At 43.3% G+C, this 14,832-nt stretch overlaps 1 protein-coding gene across 6 annotated transcripts in view; it reads left to right on the top strand.

Moving 5' to 3' along the window:
• rapgef6 (Rap guanine nucleotide exchange factor (GEF) 6) overlaps positions 1-14,832 on the top strand; it is a 134,705-nt gene that overhangs the window by 111,639 nt on the left and 8,234 nt on the right. For all 6 annotated transcript variants that reach the window (XM_079355397.1, XM_079355396.1, XM_079355395.1 and 3 more), the window contains 9 exons: positions 3,230-3,470; positions 6,443-6,610; positions 6,722-6,937; positions 8,319-8,530; positions 9,114-9,237; positions 11,473-11,693; positions 12,655-12,828; positions 13,199-13,351; positions 13,663-13,782. In XM_079355397.1, coding sequence (XP_079211523.1) covers positions 3,230-3,470; positions 6,443-6,610; positions 6,722-6,937; positions 8,319-8,530; positions 9,114-9,237; positions 11,473-11,693; positions 12,655-12,828; positions 13,199-13,351; positions 13,663-13,782 — 1,629 coding nt within the window. The remainder of the gene's footprint in view (positions 1-3,229; positions 3,471-6,442; positions 6,611-6,721; positions 6,938-8,318; positions 8,531-9,113; positions 9,238-11,472; positions 11,694-12,654; positions 12,829-13,198; positions 13,352-13,662; positions 13,783-14,832) is intronic.

Genomic DNA, 14,832 nt, shown 5'->3' with positions numbered 1-14,832 from the left:
TTATGTCGTCCATGCAGGCTCTGTCATCTGCCTGTATATCTAACGCTCAGAATCCCCCACAAAGAGACAACAAAAGAAAGGCTCCAAGTCTGAAAAAATACCCGTTGTCTGTTAACATATCAAAAGAGCAAGTAAAAAGAAGACGGTAAAAGACATGACTTAATGCTATATTATAAGGGCCCAGCTTTATCCGTCATAGCGTGGCAAGAAAAAACTTCCCTTTAACAGGCAGAAATCTTCAGCAGACCCGGGCTCATGACGGAACAGCCATCTGCTGAACTGAGCTGGGCTTGAAAATGGGATAGGGGGAGATGGGAAAAGATTCAGAAAGAAGGGATAGGATAGGAAGGGGGGGGAACACTCCCAGAAAAAGGAGTGGTTAGTATGGAATGGACTAACTGTGATGTGTAAGAATAACATCCTTCCATATAGTTCTTTTTTTGTTTTCATTTGAGCCCTTTGTTTAACCTTAGCTACTCCACCACACTTTCCTCCCGGCCCCCATCATGCCCCGCCCTCCTCTGCTCTGTATGCTTTTACAGATGATTTATGTCTTCTGACTGTATGAGAGGGTGAATGAGAAAAGCTTTGGCAAACAGTCGAGAGGAGGAGGAGACTAAGGTTGTGTGTGTAGCCTCACTTAGTGCTGTGTTTGCACAAAAAAAAAAAAAAAAAAAAAAAAAACATTTTTTTTCCCTCTCGGTAAAAACCTGTTTGGCTTCAGTCCAAGAATAAATCCTCTGGTGTTGATGAAAATGAATGATACCTTATTAAAGGTGCTAATGAATTGCATGTTTGGCTGGATGGGCAGCGATTGTCCTCCTGTGTGCAGGTCAGGTCGCAGCTCATCCAGCGGATTAAACATGATTAATACCCCCGGATATGATAGCCAGCTATTTAGCAGAGAGAGCTTCCCACACTTAAAATCACAAATCACCGCTAATGAGACACAAAGCATTTAGTTTCCACTCAGCCCAGCCTCACCACGCTGCTGTGCACAAACAGAAAAGGAGCTCTGGTGCTGCTGCAACAATGCAGGAAACATGATGCAAGCTCACTGCCTGTCATTCTGGGGATTACTGTTCCTGCAAATATTCCTCCTCCAGTATAAAACTCAGTAATCATTTGACTGACATATAAAGTGTGTATGTCATGTGATTTCAATCAATAAACGCACAGTCCGAAGTCCATCGACAGGTCATTTATAGCCAAGCCTGGCCTCTAACACCGAAACATCAATATCCCGTGAACTCTTTAAGCTGGGGTAGGCAACTTTCAAGAAAACCAGCGATAGTAAGCCGGATAATTAAAGTATCAGACTGAAAAAAATCGAGACCCTTCGTTTACGCCTCCGTCTAAAAGAGCTCCTCGTAAGCAGAGGGAAACGAATGGAGTAAAGAGAAAGAGGGCCGTCGGGACAAACAGAGGAGAGAAAAAGAATCCATGGAAAGAAACGGAGAGCGAAAACAACCGATGCTAAAAAAAACATCCCTCACTTTTCAGATATTGGAAATTACAATGAATCCTTTATACAGACCAGCCGGCTGTTCAGACAAACCGAGCTGGCTGATTATTAACAATCGCTTTTAACGTCCTTGTTATTGGCTTTGGTTTCAGCAGTTTGTTTCGTTGCATTGTCTGCTGATTGAAGCTGTAATGATGATGATGATTGTAAAGCTGCCCCAGCTATTGACATCTACGCACACACACACATACACACACACACACACACACGTGCAGATACCCATCGTCTCACACTGATAAGAACTATGTGCTAGTGACTTTATGCCTGAGCACATTTCATCCTTCCCTGCTTGGTAACTGAGAAGAAGCAGCTTTTGTGTGTGTGTGTGTGTGTGTGTGTGTGTGTGTGTGTGTGTGTGTGTGTGTGTGTGTGTGTGTGTGTGTGTGTGTGTGTGTGTGTGTACGTTTGCACGAGCCCGCTCTTGAACAAACTCATCAGTCAGACGGACCATGTCTTGTTCTCCACATGATCTGTTCGTGATTTCCCTCCATCTCTTTATGATGGAGCTCTCGGGCTGTGTGTGGCTAATGGGCCATAGCCTCCTCTCTTACTCAAACACGAGGATCTCTAATGCAGTCTCTCACTCAGGGGGGAGCACTTCTATTATTTAACACACACCGCACCGTGCGAGTCGCTTGCAGCTCCTCCAACATCAGCTGCACGAGAGAATTGATGTTTCTAACCAATAAAAACTGTCTTTAATGTGTTCAATAAGAACTCACTCATCTAACCCTGAGGAGAGCCACAGTGGAAGAGGATGCAGTTTTATTTTCCTTTTTTTCTATGATTTAAACATGTATCACTTTTAAATGGAAAGTTATGTAATGAGACCAAGTAAATGATTCAAATTTGAATTTTTTATCACCGAATGAAGTTTATTTGAAAAGTGAGAGGTGACTATGACATCCAAGCTTGATGTTACACTAACTGTCCCAAACCCCCTCGTGCATGTTCAGCATGTGACTCCCTGCTGCTTCTACCGTTGTCATGCTTCCTCTTCACACACGTGTCCTTGCAGCCCTGTGGTGTACTTTACATGTTTGCTACGAGTCACCTGTGACGTCCTTGGGACGAAATCTATTTTTAATTCAGTGCAGTTCAACAGAGTGGAGTCTGTGTATCATTACCTGTGTGCTCACCTGTTATTAATATTAAAGTAAACGAAAGGACTTCGAGATGTTGGATGTGGAAGAACATTTGTCTTGCAACTACTTGTGAAATCGTGCGAGTCCATTTGGAAATTGATTTCATAGCCATACTGGGAAAATAATATAGGACTTAAGAATAATGTCACAATGTTATTTGTCACTGTGACTTATTAATTTTTAACTTTAATATTCTATGAACCAAGGGGACCCGCGGCTCATTTGAATTTACTTAAAAGTCTATTTGCTAGAAAAAAGTCAGGCCAGCAGGGATTCTCAGAGCAGTATGTCTTTTCACCATACTTTCTCAACCATGTCATTGTAAAATATACAAAGCTTCCAGAATTCCTTCAAGTGCTGCTGCACTCCTCAATACTTAATGTTTCATAAGAATTACATGATCGGTGCTTTACTGATGGTAAATGCTGTAATTTGTGCTTTCGACTCCTTTACTCTGATTTTTATTGCATTATTGGCATCCACCTACTGCATCCATTAACTTATTGAACCCTCGTGAGTTACTGACAGCTGCACTCTTTTCTTTCTCCTCCACTCCCAGACATCCCCGACCAAGTTATCCGGGTGTTCAAGGCTGATCAGCAGAGCTGCTACATCATCATCAGCAAGGACACTACAGCCAAGGATGTGGTCGCCCACACTGTCAATGAGTTCGGCCTCATCGCAGCGCCTGAGACCTACTCCCTGTGCGAGGTGTCAGTCAGCCCGGAGGGAGTCATAAAACAGCGCCGCCTGCCCGACCAGCTCTCCAAACTGGCTGATCGGATTCAGCTCAACGGCAGGTAAGAAACGTGTCGAATATCGTGATGTGGAGGATCTGATAACAAGCAGTTCAAACACTTTTTTTCTGCTTTTAAGGATTTCAAGATTCATTCCCATTTTGCTCAAAAAAAAAATATGGTCCCAAATGTCGCAGGTTTGAGTTTTTCTGTTACTACAACTTACAATACACAAGAAGTCACAGAAGAAAACTGCAGTGCACCATGAAGCGACCCCTGTTCCATCGACAGGAAGCATGAAAAAAGGGGTGTAAAGTGAATCTTTGGGAGACAGCAGCTCGTAGACTTATTTCTGATGAAAGGACTAAGCCAGAGCTGTGACCAACACTTCTTGGACTGAAAGACATGGAAGAGTTCCTCTCCTTTTTCAATTTTAAACTGTCTCTGGGTTGCTTCATACTATTCAAGGCCACACAGAGCTCAGAATTTTGTACAACTCCTGTGAGCTTTTCTCCCATTGATGGATTTCCAGCCATATGGTGTACTGCATAAGAATAGAATCTTTTTCCACATCAATACAAGACAAGATGCTCCATACTTCTGATAACAGTTTGAGTCCAACTCGTCATGGACAAAACATCTAAAAACATCGAAATTGATTTGAAACTCTTAGAGCGAGGGGTGGGGGGTTTATTACTTTCTGAGGTATAAATTTGTTTCTGATTAAATAAATTTGAAGCAGAATGCAGGACTACAGGCAGTGTTCAGATCAGAAGACAAGCTGTTAGCCTTTCTGTGATATTATGTCTGACTCCTTTGTACCAAATCATCATCAGCCTGTTTTTTTTTTTTTTTTTAACAAATCTTCCAGTAACAACCACCTTGTAAAACTGCCAGTCACATCTGTTTTAAGATAAAAGATTGTAGGACACGTAGGAGAAATGGACTGCAGCCACAAAGTCTGCTCTGAAACAGCCGCTCTGACGGCTTTTCACAGTTTTGTATTTTTTATTTTTTTTCCCTTCCCACCCTCTCTCCTGGTCTCCTGTGGTCCCTCATCAGTCCCCTCCCAACTAGGTTAGCATGAATATTTCATCCTCTGTCAGGGGCGGAGGCCTCAGCAGACAGCATGGCATGTCTGGAATTATTCATACGCACACTCACATGCACACAGAGGCACGCACAGAGATATATAAATACAGACAGTCTCCCTCTTATGCACATTACTCACAGCTAGTATAGACATGTATAGACTCTCTCTGTTCACTGCTTCTGTGCACATTAATCCACACGTTAATTCTTACCAAGAAAAGTCTAAATGAACAGAGCGACACACACTCATTCCTTCTCCGTGTTTCTGATGGATGACCGAGCTGTACGGACGACAATTGCTATTCTCTTGAGGGATAGTGGGTTGGATGAGCCGTAGAGGTGTGAGGAAGCATCTTTAGAAGGCTCCTCTTTGTCTCCATGCATTTCTATTGTATGGATGTATATCAGGAGGAAGAAAAAAAAAAACACGTCTGCGCAGACAATTCGTTTGGTTTAACACTACCGACACCCTGATGGTCATTTTATGAATCCTGTCTCCTCAGCCTCTCCGTGCTGCTGATGATTGACAAAGGTCATAAAGGAGACAAGAAGGCCAAAGAGCAAGTCTTGATCACACTCGCAAAACACTGAAAGCAATTATCTCCTATGCTTCATAAAGCCACACAACCCACTGAAGGCTATTTCCAATGGCTTAGTTCCAGTGAATTATTGGTAATGTGCTCTATTTAGCTCCACTTTGTTCATCATTAGCTTACTCTCTCCTCTTATTACACTGGATTATTTGTGGTTTTGTTTTGAGTCATGAGCCTATAGTTTTTCCTCTGTGATTTTAATTTCTTGAAAGGATTGGTCAAATGTTCCCTCCTCTCTTTATTTCTCTTCTCCTTTCGTACCTTCTCTTTCAGACTTTGTCCGTTTCTCTCCCTCTCTTCCTCTCCTGACTTTTCTTTACTGTTCTCTCCTCTTCTCTCATCAGTCGTTCATCTGTCCTCCGGTCGGTTCTCGTCTCCGTTCCCATTTCTCCGCTCTCATCTGGTCTAATCTCCTCCGATCTCTTTTCTTCTTGTCCACTCTGCTTTCGTCTCCTCTCTTTTTATCTTAACTTATCTCCCATCAGCATTTCTTGATTGGTGATAGCCAAACAGGTTTTCAGCAAGTGCCCAAACTTGTCATTTCAGCCTTGGACAAATGTTTAGGTTGTGTTTTGATCACTGAAAGAACTCAACACTCATCTCCGCTTGGTCATTGTTCCTCTGATCCGGAGGAGCCGAGAGCAACACACCCATGCTAACACTTTGCTCCTGAGTGCTGTTGTCCGGCAGGGCGCTAAGGTGCTGCATTTGTAGACGGACACATTACAGCTCCATTAGAGAGGAAGTGGTGTTATATTTATGAACACAGGAGAGCATATCAAGGTATAAGAGAAAGATCCTGCTGCTGGAATCTGTCCCAGAAAATGTTGGAGATCAAGTCGAAAGAAAAAAAAAATCTTCATTCCCCCCCCTCTTACTCTACACTCAAACACTTTTCATTTTCCTCCCCTTTCTGCTGAGAGACCCTCTATCCTTTTGGACCCAGGAGTCAGACATCGACGTAATCTGTCAATAACATCAGCTGTTTTTTTGTTTTGTTTTTAACCTGCGCCCAAACACCATCTTGTGCAGATGTTCCTCATATGATGTCCTCTTTGTTCTTATTGCCAGTATTGTATTTACTCTTTCAGTTTCCATACGACAATCACAGCTTTTCTCCATCTTTTCTGTTACTCAAAACATGACCAAAGTCGACTGCAAAAAAATTACGTGAACAACATAAAACAACAAATCTCTTGTTCCTCAGCGTATTGCATCAGGTTGTGGTTTTATGTGTCTGTAAATGAGCAGAGATTTTCCTGATTTGTTGAAACAAGATCCGAGTGGAAGAACTCCAAAAAGATTCAAGTTGATGATAACCGTTCAGCTTTCTGCCCCTCCTCCCTTCAGGTACTACCTGAAGAACAACATGGAGACTGAGACGCTGTGCTCGGACGATGACGCTCAGGATCTCCTCAGAGAGAGTCAGATCTCTCTGCTGCAGCTCAGCACCATGGAGGTCGCCGCCCAGCTCTCCATGAGAGACTTTGAGCTCTTCAGGAACATCGAGTCCACAGAGTAGGTCGCGTTTAACAGTTTTACCGGCATACAGACCTGATGTAGAAGTTTAAAGAGTTACTGTCTGGAGAAGTCTGTTTATTTATTCAACTGTTCTGACATGTTCCCCAGGTACGTGGATGACTTGTTTAAGCTAGACTCTTCTATGGGAAGTGGTAGCCTGAAACAGTTTGAAGAGGTGATAAACCAGGAGACCTTCTGGGTGGCGACAGAGATCCTGAAGGAGCCTAACGCCATGAAGAGGATGAAGACCATCAAACACTTCATCAAGATCGCCTTGCACTGCCGAGAATGCAAGAACTTCAACTCCATGTTTGCGATCATCAGGTGGGCTTAATAAAAAAAATAAAAAAAAATAAAAGGTTTCTGAAGTGTATTTTCCCAGAAAAAGATCAAGCAGGAAAAACAGCCAAGAAACAATCGATATGGGGAAAACGTGGAGCCATTCTTAAAATACAGTATTCGGCTACATTGATATTTCTGAATCCTGTAGAGTCTCTCCGTAGAGAGAAGAGAAAGCCTCGGCTGTTCATCTGCTGTCACACATCCTGACAATGATTCATCTTTTCTTTTTGTTTCAGTCTGCATGTGCATGAACACTGTTGTAGCTTCTCAGCATAGACTGTCAACAGAGAGGAAACTACTCAATAACACCCACTTCTGACTCAGTGTTTTCTAATATACTGATGCAATTCGGTCCATGCTATACGACACTTTTTTCCTCTCTAACTATCTAATCCATATATTGATGGGATATTTTCTGGGATATTCAAACGCACAACAAGCAGTTATCCACTTCAGTTGTGTCTTGATAAACGGGTGAGATTCAAGCTTCTGTGTTGTGACCTACTTTCACCAGGGATCCATGTTGAGTGAGTCTGGCTTATGCTTAGCTGTCTTCTTGACACATCCAGACTCACAGTGAAGTATGGGGACCCTCTGTTCACTGCTGTTACAGGCACTTTCAAACACAAGTGTCTGACCTCCACGTCCCCTTTTTACACGCCTCCTCACAGCAGGACTTCTCAGAGCATATGGCTCTCTGATGCGTAACCTGCCTGGTGACGGGGGCATTGAGTCTGCTGTGTGTGTGTGTGCGTGTGTGTGTGCGTGTGCGTGTGTGAAGGCAATGCAACAATGCAGGGTTCCCCGTAGCCTTTAATAGAGGACACACACCCTGCTCTGCTCTAATGAAATAACAGTCATATCAGTGATTATGCAGGAAGGGCTTGTTGTGGATGGGGTTGGATGTTTTAAAAAAAAAAGGAAAAAAGGAAAATAATGGTTGTAATTAATTGATGCGTTCAGGTTTCAAGAGGAGAAGAGTGCAGATGTAGAGCTGATGAGCAAAAGAGTAAGGGACAAGACCAGAAAAGATGGTAAAAGGAGAAAGCAGCCATTCATAATTATCTGCCGTCTTAATGAGTCCGCCCAGAAATGACTTTACCTTAAGGGGTCTCCTGCTCTCGATCATGGAATGCTTGTGAACTGAAGCTCAAAAAGACAGAAAGCAAACGTCAGTATAGGGATTTTTAAAGGAACATATCCATCGAACATTCCAACTAAAACAACCCTCTTCTCCCTCTTGTGTGCCTCCCTGTTTCTACCTCTATCTTTCCCCTTCATTTATCTCTGTCTCTCTGCCCCCCCCCCCCCCTCCTCTCCCATCCTACCTTGCACCTTACCTTTCTCTCCCCCATCAACATAGCGGTCTGAACTTGGCACCGGTGGCACGTCTGCGCAGCTCTTGGGAGAAACTGCCCAGCAAGTATGAGAAGCTGTTCGGGGATCTGCAGGATGTTTTCGACCCGTCCAGGAACATGGCCAAGTACAGAAACATCCTGAGCAGCCAGAGCATGCAGCCTCCTATCATCCCATTGTTCCCAGTGGTCAAGAAGGATCTCACCTTTTTGCATGAAGGTTCGTATGCAGCACAGAATGTCTGTGTGTGCTCTTTTTTTGTGTGTGCATTATCCACTCAAATGTTGCTACATTTCCATGAAACGTCCCTGGCAAGTTTGTGCCGTTTGCCATTTCTGAAACTACGTGACATGTCATACAGCACAGTTTTCCGTCTCCTACTTCCTCTGTGCTGTTTTGAAAGGTCAAGTTGAATCTTACTCAGGAGGTTTACTTCTGCTTCAGGGCTCAAAACAGACTTCTCTTTTAATAGGTTTCTTTTAAATGTATGACCATGTCAGGAATGGAAGAGAAAGTTCCCTAATTGTGCAAGTTACTGATAATCTCAAAGCGCCCCACGTGACTCAGTATGGAAGAAAGACACTTTGATCTCCTGGGGGACGGACTGACAAGACTGAGACCAGAACGAGCCGATTTTTACCTTTTGAAGATTCGGCTTAGAAATACTGTTGGAAACGCTGCACCGTGCAAATGTCTGAACATATGAATCACTGATCTGCTGTACACTTTCTTCAGCTGACTCTATAACTGGCTGCATCTTGTCTGTTTTTTGTTTTTTTTGTACTCATCGTTGTCCTCTCAGGCAACGACTCCAACGTGGACGGTCTCGTGAACTTCGAGAAGCTGAGGATGATCGCCAAGGAGATCAGACACGTGGTGCGGTTGACGTCAGCCAACATGGACCCTGCGCTCATGTTCAGACAGAGGTTTGTGGTTTTACTCCTGAAACCTTTCAGTGTAAAGACTGAATTACTTTTGGCTTTAAGGACAGTCTGTTTGAGCCAACATCACCCACTGAGTAACTTTAGCTGTCTAAGAGTACTTGTAATGAATCCACTCCTATGGGAGGGCTTTACGTTTAAGAAGAAGCTGATTTGACAGAAATGTACATGTTGGAGCTTTTTTTTTTTTTTTTTCCAGAAATACACAGATAATCTCAATGAATGCTTCCTTTTTAATTCCATCCAACAAAAAGGCCGATTTTTGTGGTCTTGTATGTGAAACAGAATATTTGAACTTTGAGTATATTTGACACAGACTCCCCTTTTTCTTAGCCAGACTCTCAGAAAACTGTCACTTCTCAGACAGAAGCATGAATGCACAGAGTTCAATGTAGTATAGTTTATTACAGGTTGTAGAAGGAAAACTTTTTTCTGAAGTAAAATATCAAAATTGATCAAAAATATAGCCACAGGATTAAACCTCCACCTGCCTGCCTGGATCGTTCAGCATCAGGATCAGGCACACACACACACACACTTGGTGAATGTCAGGTTCAATCAATTCCCATTCACTTTCTGTCTGGTTCAAGGCCTTCGTGGGTTTGATTGCGTTCCTCTGCTGAGACGTAACGGCACAAGGACATGAGGCATAGATCCACTTGAAGTGAAGACGAATTGAGGCCAACCACAGTGTATTTGTTACCACTCAGTTTGTGTGTTTATCACAGTCTGTCACTGCTGCGGTGCATGACTGCCCCCTGCAGGCACTCCCTTCATACTGCAAACTGTCAGAGCAACTTTTTTTTTTTTTTTCCCAAAAGTCCATATGGATCAAAAAATGGTTTAAAAAGGTGGCACAACAAAGTGTATGTGGCATAACAAACACTCCCACACACTGTGAAGGTTGATATGGGGAGATGTCCTAAGTCAAGTGTCCTCCCATCTTCAATCATCATTACTGTTTGTTTGTTGTGGCATGACCTCGACATAGTCTTGTCCACCACCACCACCACCTTCCCCTCCCCCCCGACCCCCTGAACTTGTCTCTAAGTCACGCTTCAATCTTCACGCCTCTCGCTTGCAGGAAGAAGAGGTGGAAGAGTTTAGGGTAAGTTTGTCCTGGAACCAGCTGGAGTTCAAATCCACCCTGCATCCCCACCACCATCAGCCCTGCATGCCCCACCCCACCCCCGACCCCCGACCCCCTTCCCCCTTACTTTAACCAAACTGTACATGTCTGCCTGTGCTTGTATGTAATTAACCCTCCCATTTGAAGAACCCATTCACCTGAACCACACTCAAGTCCATCTTTGACCAAACCGTTGTTTGCCCTGTTCATGAGATTGTATGTTTGAGTCATATAGTAGCTTTAAACAAACCAAGTGTTTGTTCTTTCTCAACACAATGATGAAGTGTCAGCTTGAGAGTGAAGGGAACCGGTTTCTTGCATTTAGTGAGAGCCCAAGTTGAAATGTCAGTATTGTAGTGGGTTGTACTTTAGACATTATAATTGTACAGACACAACAAACAGAAACAAAGCAGGTTGTAGAGATCAACAATCCTACTTTCAGGTTTAATGCCTGTTTGAGAATATTTGATGATTCCACATCAGCAGAACGAGTTTGATATTTACAGATACTATTTGACTCGGGTCATGTGTGTGTGTGTACTTATTTGCATCTCAGCATAATAATCCCCATATCGACTCTTATGCATCTTTTGTTTTCTAACCCTTTTTTGCCTCCATCTGACAGAATGTTCTGCTCTTCTGTCTGTGATAGCATGGCACACCAGAGACAGCTGCCCCCCCCCCCCCCAGTTTGCATGGTCCTGATTGAAATGCTATGCTAGTAAAGGCAGATGTTTAGAGTAAAAGAAGAGTTTGATGAGAGAGCAAATGTGCTGGGCTTTTCTTTTTTGTACTGATTGTTGTCTATAATTCTTCCCTTTCCTCTTTCAATCTGCCTTCTGGTGTACTTTCGTGTGTTACTTCTGCTCCTGTCTTATGTTGTTTCTCCATGTCCTCACGTCTTTAAATTCCCTCCTTTTCCCATTTTCAACCTGTTTCTCTTTTTCCTTCACCCCCCTTCTTCATTTTCCTCCTTTATCTTATTTCTGTTTTTTTCCTCATATTCCTCGCTTTCTTTCCTTCCTTCCTTCCTTCCTTCCTTCCTTCCTTCCTTCCTCCTCTTCTTGCTCCCTCTTTCTCCCCATCATCAGATCTCTGAGTCAGGGCAGCACCAACTCCAACATGCTGGATGTGCAGGGGGGTGCCCATAAGAAGCGAGTACGTCGCAGCTCGCTCCTCAACGCTAAGAAGCTGTACGAGGACGCTCAGATGGCTCGGAAGGTGAAGCAGTACCTGTCCAATCTGACGGTGGAGGCGGACGAGGACAAACACCAAATCATGTCCCTGCAGTGCGAGCCGTCCTACAGCACCTGTGAGTAACACAGAAGTAAATGTGCCGTGGTGTGAGTGTCAATAAAAGACGGAATTGAATTTTCCTACTTACAAAAGACTATCAGTAAAACTGCAAACCACATAAAGCTCTACTTGGCCTCTATCTTTCTACATATGTACCTTCATCTCCAGATAAATGTTTCTCTATACTTTTCAAGGCTTAACGGGGGGAAAAAAGAGGATTCACCTAATCTTAGAAACACTCAAATATTGATTTCAAGCTCACGAAGAGCTGCGACTTCACTGAATATTTATACACTGTACTGTTAATAGGATTCATCTGTCAGACTGGCTTGCACTGCCACCTTGTGGATTTGCATATGTCTTACAGAGAATAACAGGATTGAATACATCATTGAACTTGTAGTTAAATGAGATGATTTTTTATTTTATTTTTTGCAAACCATCTGTAGAATAAAACATGCACAGTACAGTTAGGTCTGTTTTTGTTGTTCTTGTTTTTTTAAGATATAACTTTATTTTGAAATCATTTTCAATTTGGTTATTGGCCATTGTGCTAACATTTCTTATTTTTTTTGTCCAGCTGAATTAAATCCTGGTGTTGTTGGTGCATCACAGCTGAAATAGCGATGGTCTAAAATGATTGTTTTGGGTTTTTTTACATTTACTAGATGTGATTATCTTACTTTTGATGACTGTAAACACATCTTCTTCATGGATTCTGCTGAAGGTCCATAAGAACTCGATTAGACCTTTAAAAGCAACATTTGGTAGGTTTGATTTGTGAACCGACTAAACAGAGAACTCAGAATGATGTAGGTAACACATATGACACATCCGACGGTGATGAGAAACTCTCCGTCCTTTGTAATGAAGCAGACTAAACAGAAAGAGTTATTGATGATAAGATGATGATTTCTTTAATGTGTGTGGGTTTTTTTTTAAACATCTGTTATTTTGTCTTCTTCTTGTCGCTGCAGTATCAAAAAACTTGAGTGAAAGACGCGCCACGAAGTCAGACATGTCCCCGGTGTCTCTGCGGTCGGCTCTGCCTTCAGGGAAAACCCAGAACAGGGTGTCACAAGTCCTCCAGGTCCAAGTCCCACTGAACCCGCTACGAAAGAGGAGCACTGCCAAGGACATCGGCACGCCGAGTTAGTACACCCCTACAGGACCACTGATGATGATGATGATGATGATGATGATGATTGTACTTCTTGTAGTTCTATTAGATTCTCTCTTTCATCTTCAGTGTCATTAGTAATGTATATCAATATTATTATTGGTCAAAGATGAAGCAACAGCTAAGTGGTGATTAGCGACTAGCGAATAGTTATTAAAGGCATGTAAACGTAAAGTACTACATCAAGGTATTGCATATGCAACTTTTTCCCAATTGAACATATATTGCTATTAACTATTGCAAGAAAACCTGCATTTCCTTTTTCTCTTTAGTTGCAGGAATAAAATCTGCATAGTCACTTGATACTATGGCGTAACCTTATTTCATGTTTCCTCTCCCAGACTCCAACTCTCCTCAGGTGGTGAAGAAACCTCCTGGGACTACTTCAGACGAGTGGAGCACAAAGAGACCTCTGACGTCTGATGACACCGTGTCCACCATCTCCTCCCTGCACTCCAGCCCCACGGTGTCGCCGCAGGGCTCCCCTCGCAAAGGTCCGCCACAGAAACACTTTTTTTTTTTAAATTCTGTATGCTTTGATCCTAGGAAGGTCACACGAGGTGATGAGTAGTCCCAGTGGAGATCAAGTGATAAAAGTCACCTGAAAGCAGATCCTGATCATTTCCCCTCTGGAGTCATGTCACAGTTCAATCAGCATACGTGTAAAGTTTGGGAGCAGGATTTTAGTTTGTTGTCCCTCCTTGAAATCTTTTAGGATTGCACTAAATGTTACTTTTGAATTTAACTCTTTTTATTCCCATGTATTTTTGATTTTTGATCTCCATGTTTCTGTCCCCGTTTTTAGTTGGTGGAGTGGCCAAGTCCCAGAACTCCAGCCAGATGAACTTGTCGGGATCCTCTTCGTCACTCACCAGTGACGTCAGCACAAAGGCTGGCACTATCAGCCTGCGCAGCTACGGCATAGGTGGGGCTCTCCTCCACAAGAGGATCCTATTGATGACCAGACAGCACAGCCAAGAGAGCAGCAGGGAGAGAGAGAATGAGGCAGCTGAGGAGAAGGAGGAGGAGAAGAACAGAAGAGAGGGGGAGATGGAAGCAGAAGCAGTCCAGAGAGGCTTGATTCCTTCAGAGCAGAGGAGAGGGAGATCCAGACATGGTGCACAGGGAGACTTAGAGTTAATAGTTCGGAGTGTGAGATCAGGGAAGGAGCGTCTATCAGTCCACACAGGGTCTCCTCACAGTGTACCCATGCTAGCACCCATCACTCTGTCACCCCCCGTGCCCCAGTTAATGAGTCCCAGACCCCCAGATTCACCTATCAGGACGAAGCTGATGTCACCATTCAGATTACTGAGGGAAAGGAGTCAGTCCAGGGAGAGGCTGATGGCACTGAGACAACATGTGAATGATGGGAAAGGAACAGGAGATGTTGTGCAATCCTTACCTGAGGAAGAGAGAGAAGGACAGGCAGAGCAGAGAGCCAGGAGGTCGGTCAGCCCGAACCCCTTCCTCTGGTTGTGTAGGGACAGACACACCAGGAGGAAGACTTTCTGACAGGAACTGAGTCATCCAGTTATTTGCTGAGCAACATGAAGAAACAAGGAAGCTAGTTGTGGGAAAAGTTCACTTCAGCAGTCAATGATTGATTGTGTTCATTGTAAATCCATTACAGAGGAAAATCTGTTTTCAGAGTCCACTTTGGAAGCAAGTTATTGACTTTCACCCAACCATGAGCCATATATATATAAATGTTCGGAAACAATTTCAATCTGTTCTCCTGTCATTTCATCGTTTACAAGAATAATGCTGTGAATTTTCCAGTGTGGTGCAATGCCACCATATTTATCCCAGTAAGAAAAAGCACAGTATGAGAGCTCCATGTTCACGTGATGTTGACAGGCATATATTTTGTATGTGACTTCCTTCTGTGGAGCGCTCGTTCTCATATTTACAACGTTTATGTTAGTTAGCGGTCTGGGTTCATTTGGTTCAGCAGGAGTTTATATTCTGACGT

This window comes from Symphodus melops (genome assembly GCF_947650265.1).
Source record: "Symphodus melops genome assembly, chromosome: 11".
NCBI classification, from domain to species: Eukaryota; Metazoa; Chordata; class Actinopteri; order Labriformes; family Labridae; genus Symphodus; species Symphodus melops.
Note: the sequence above shows the minus strand (reverse complement) of the source record. Positions and strands in the feature narration are given on the sequence as shown.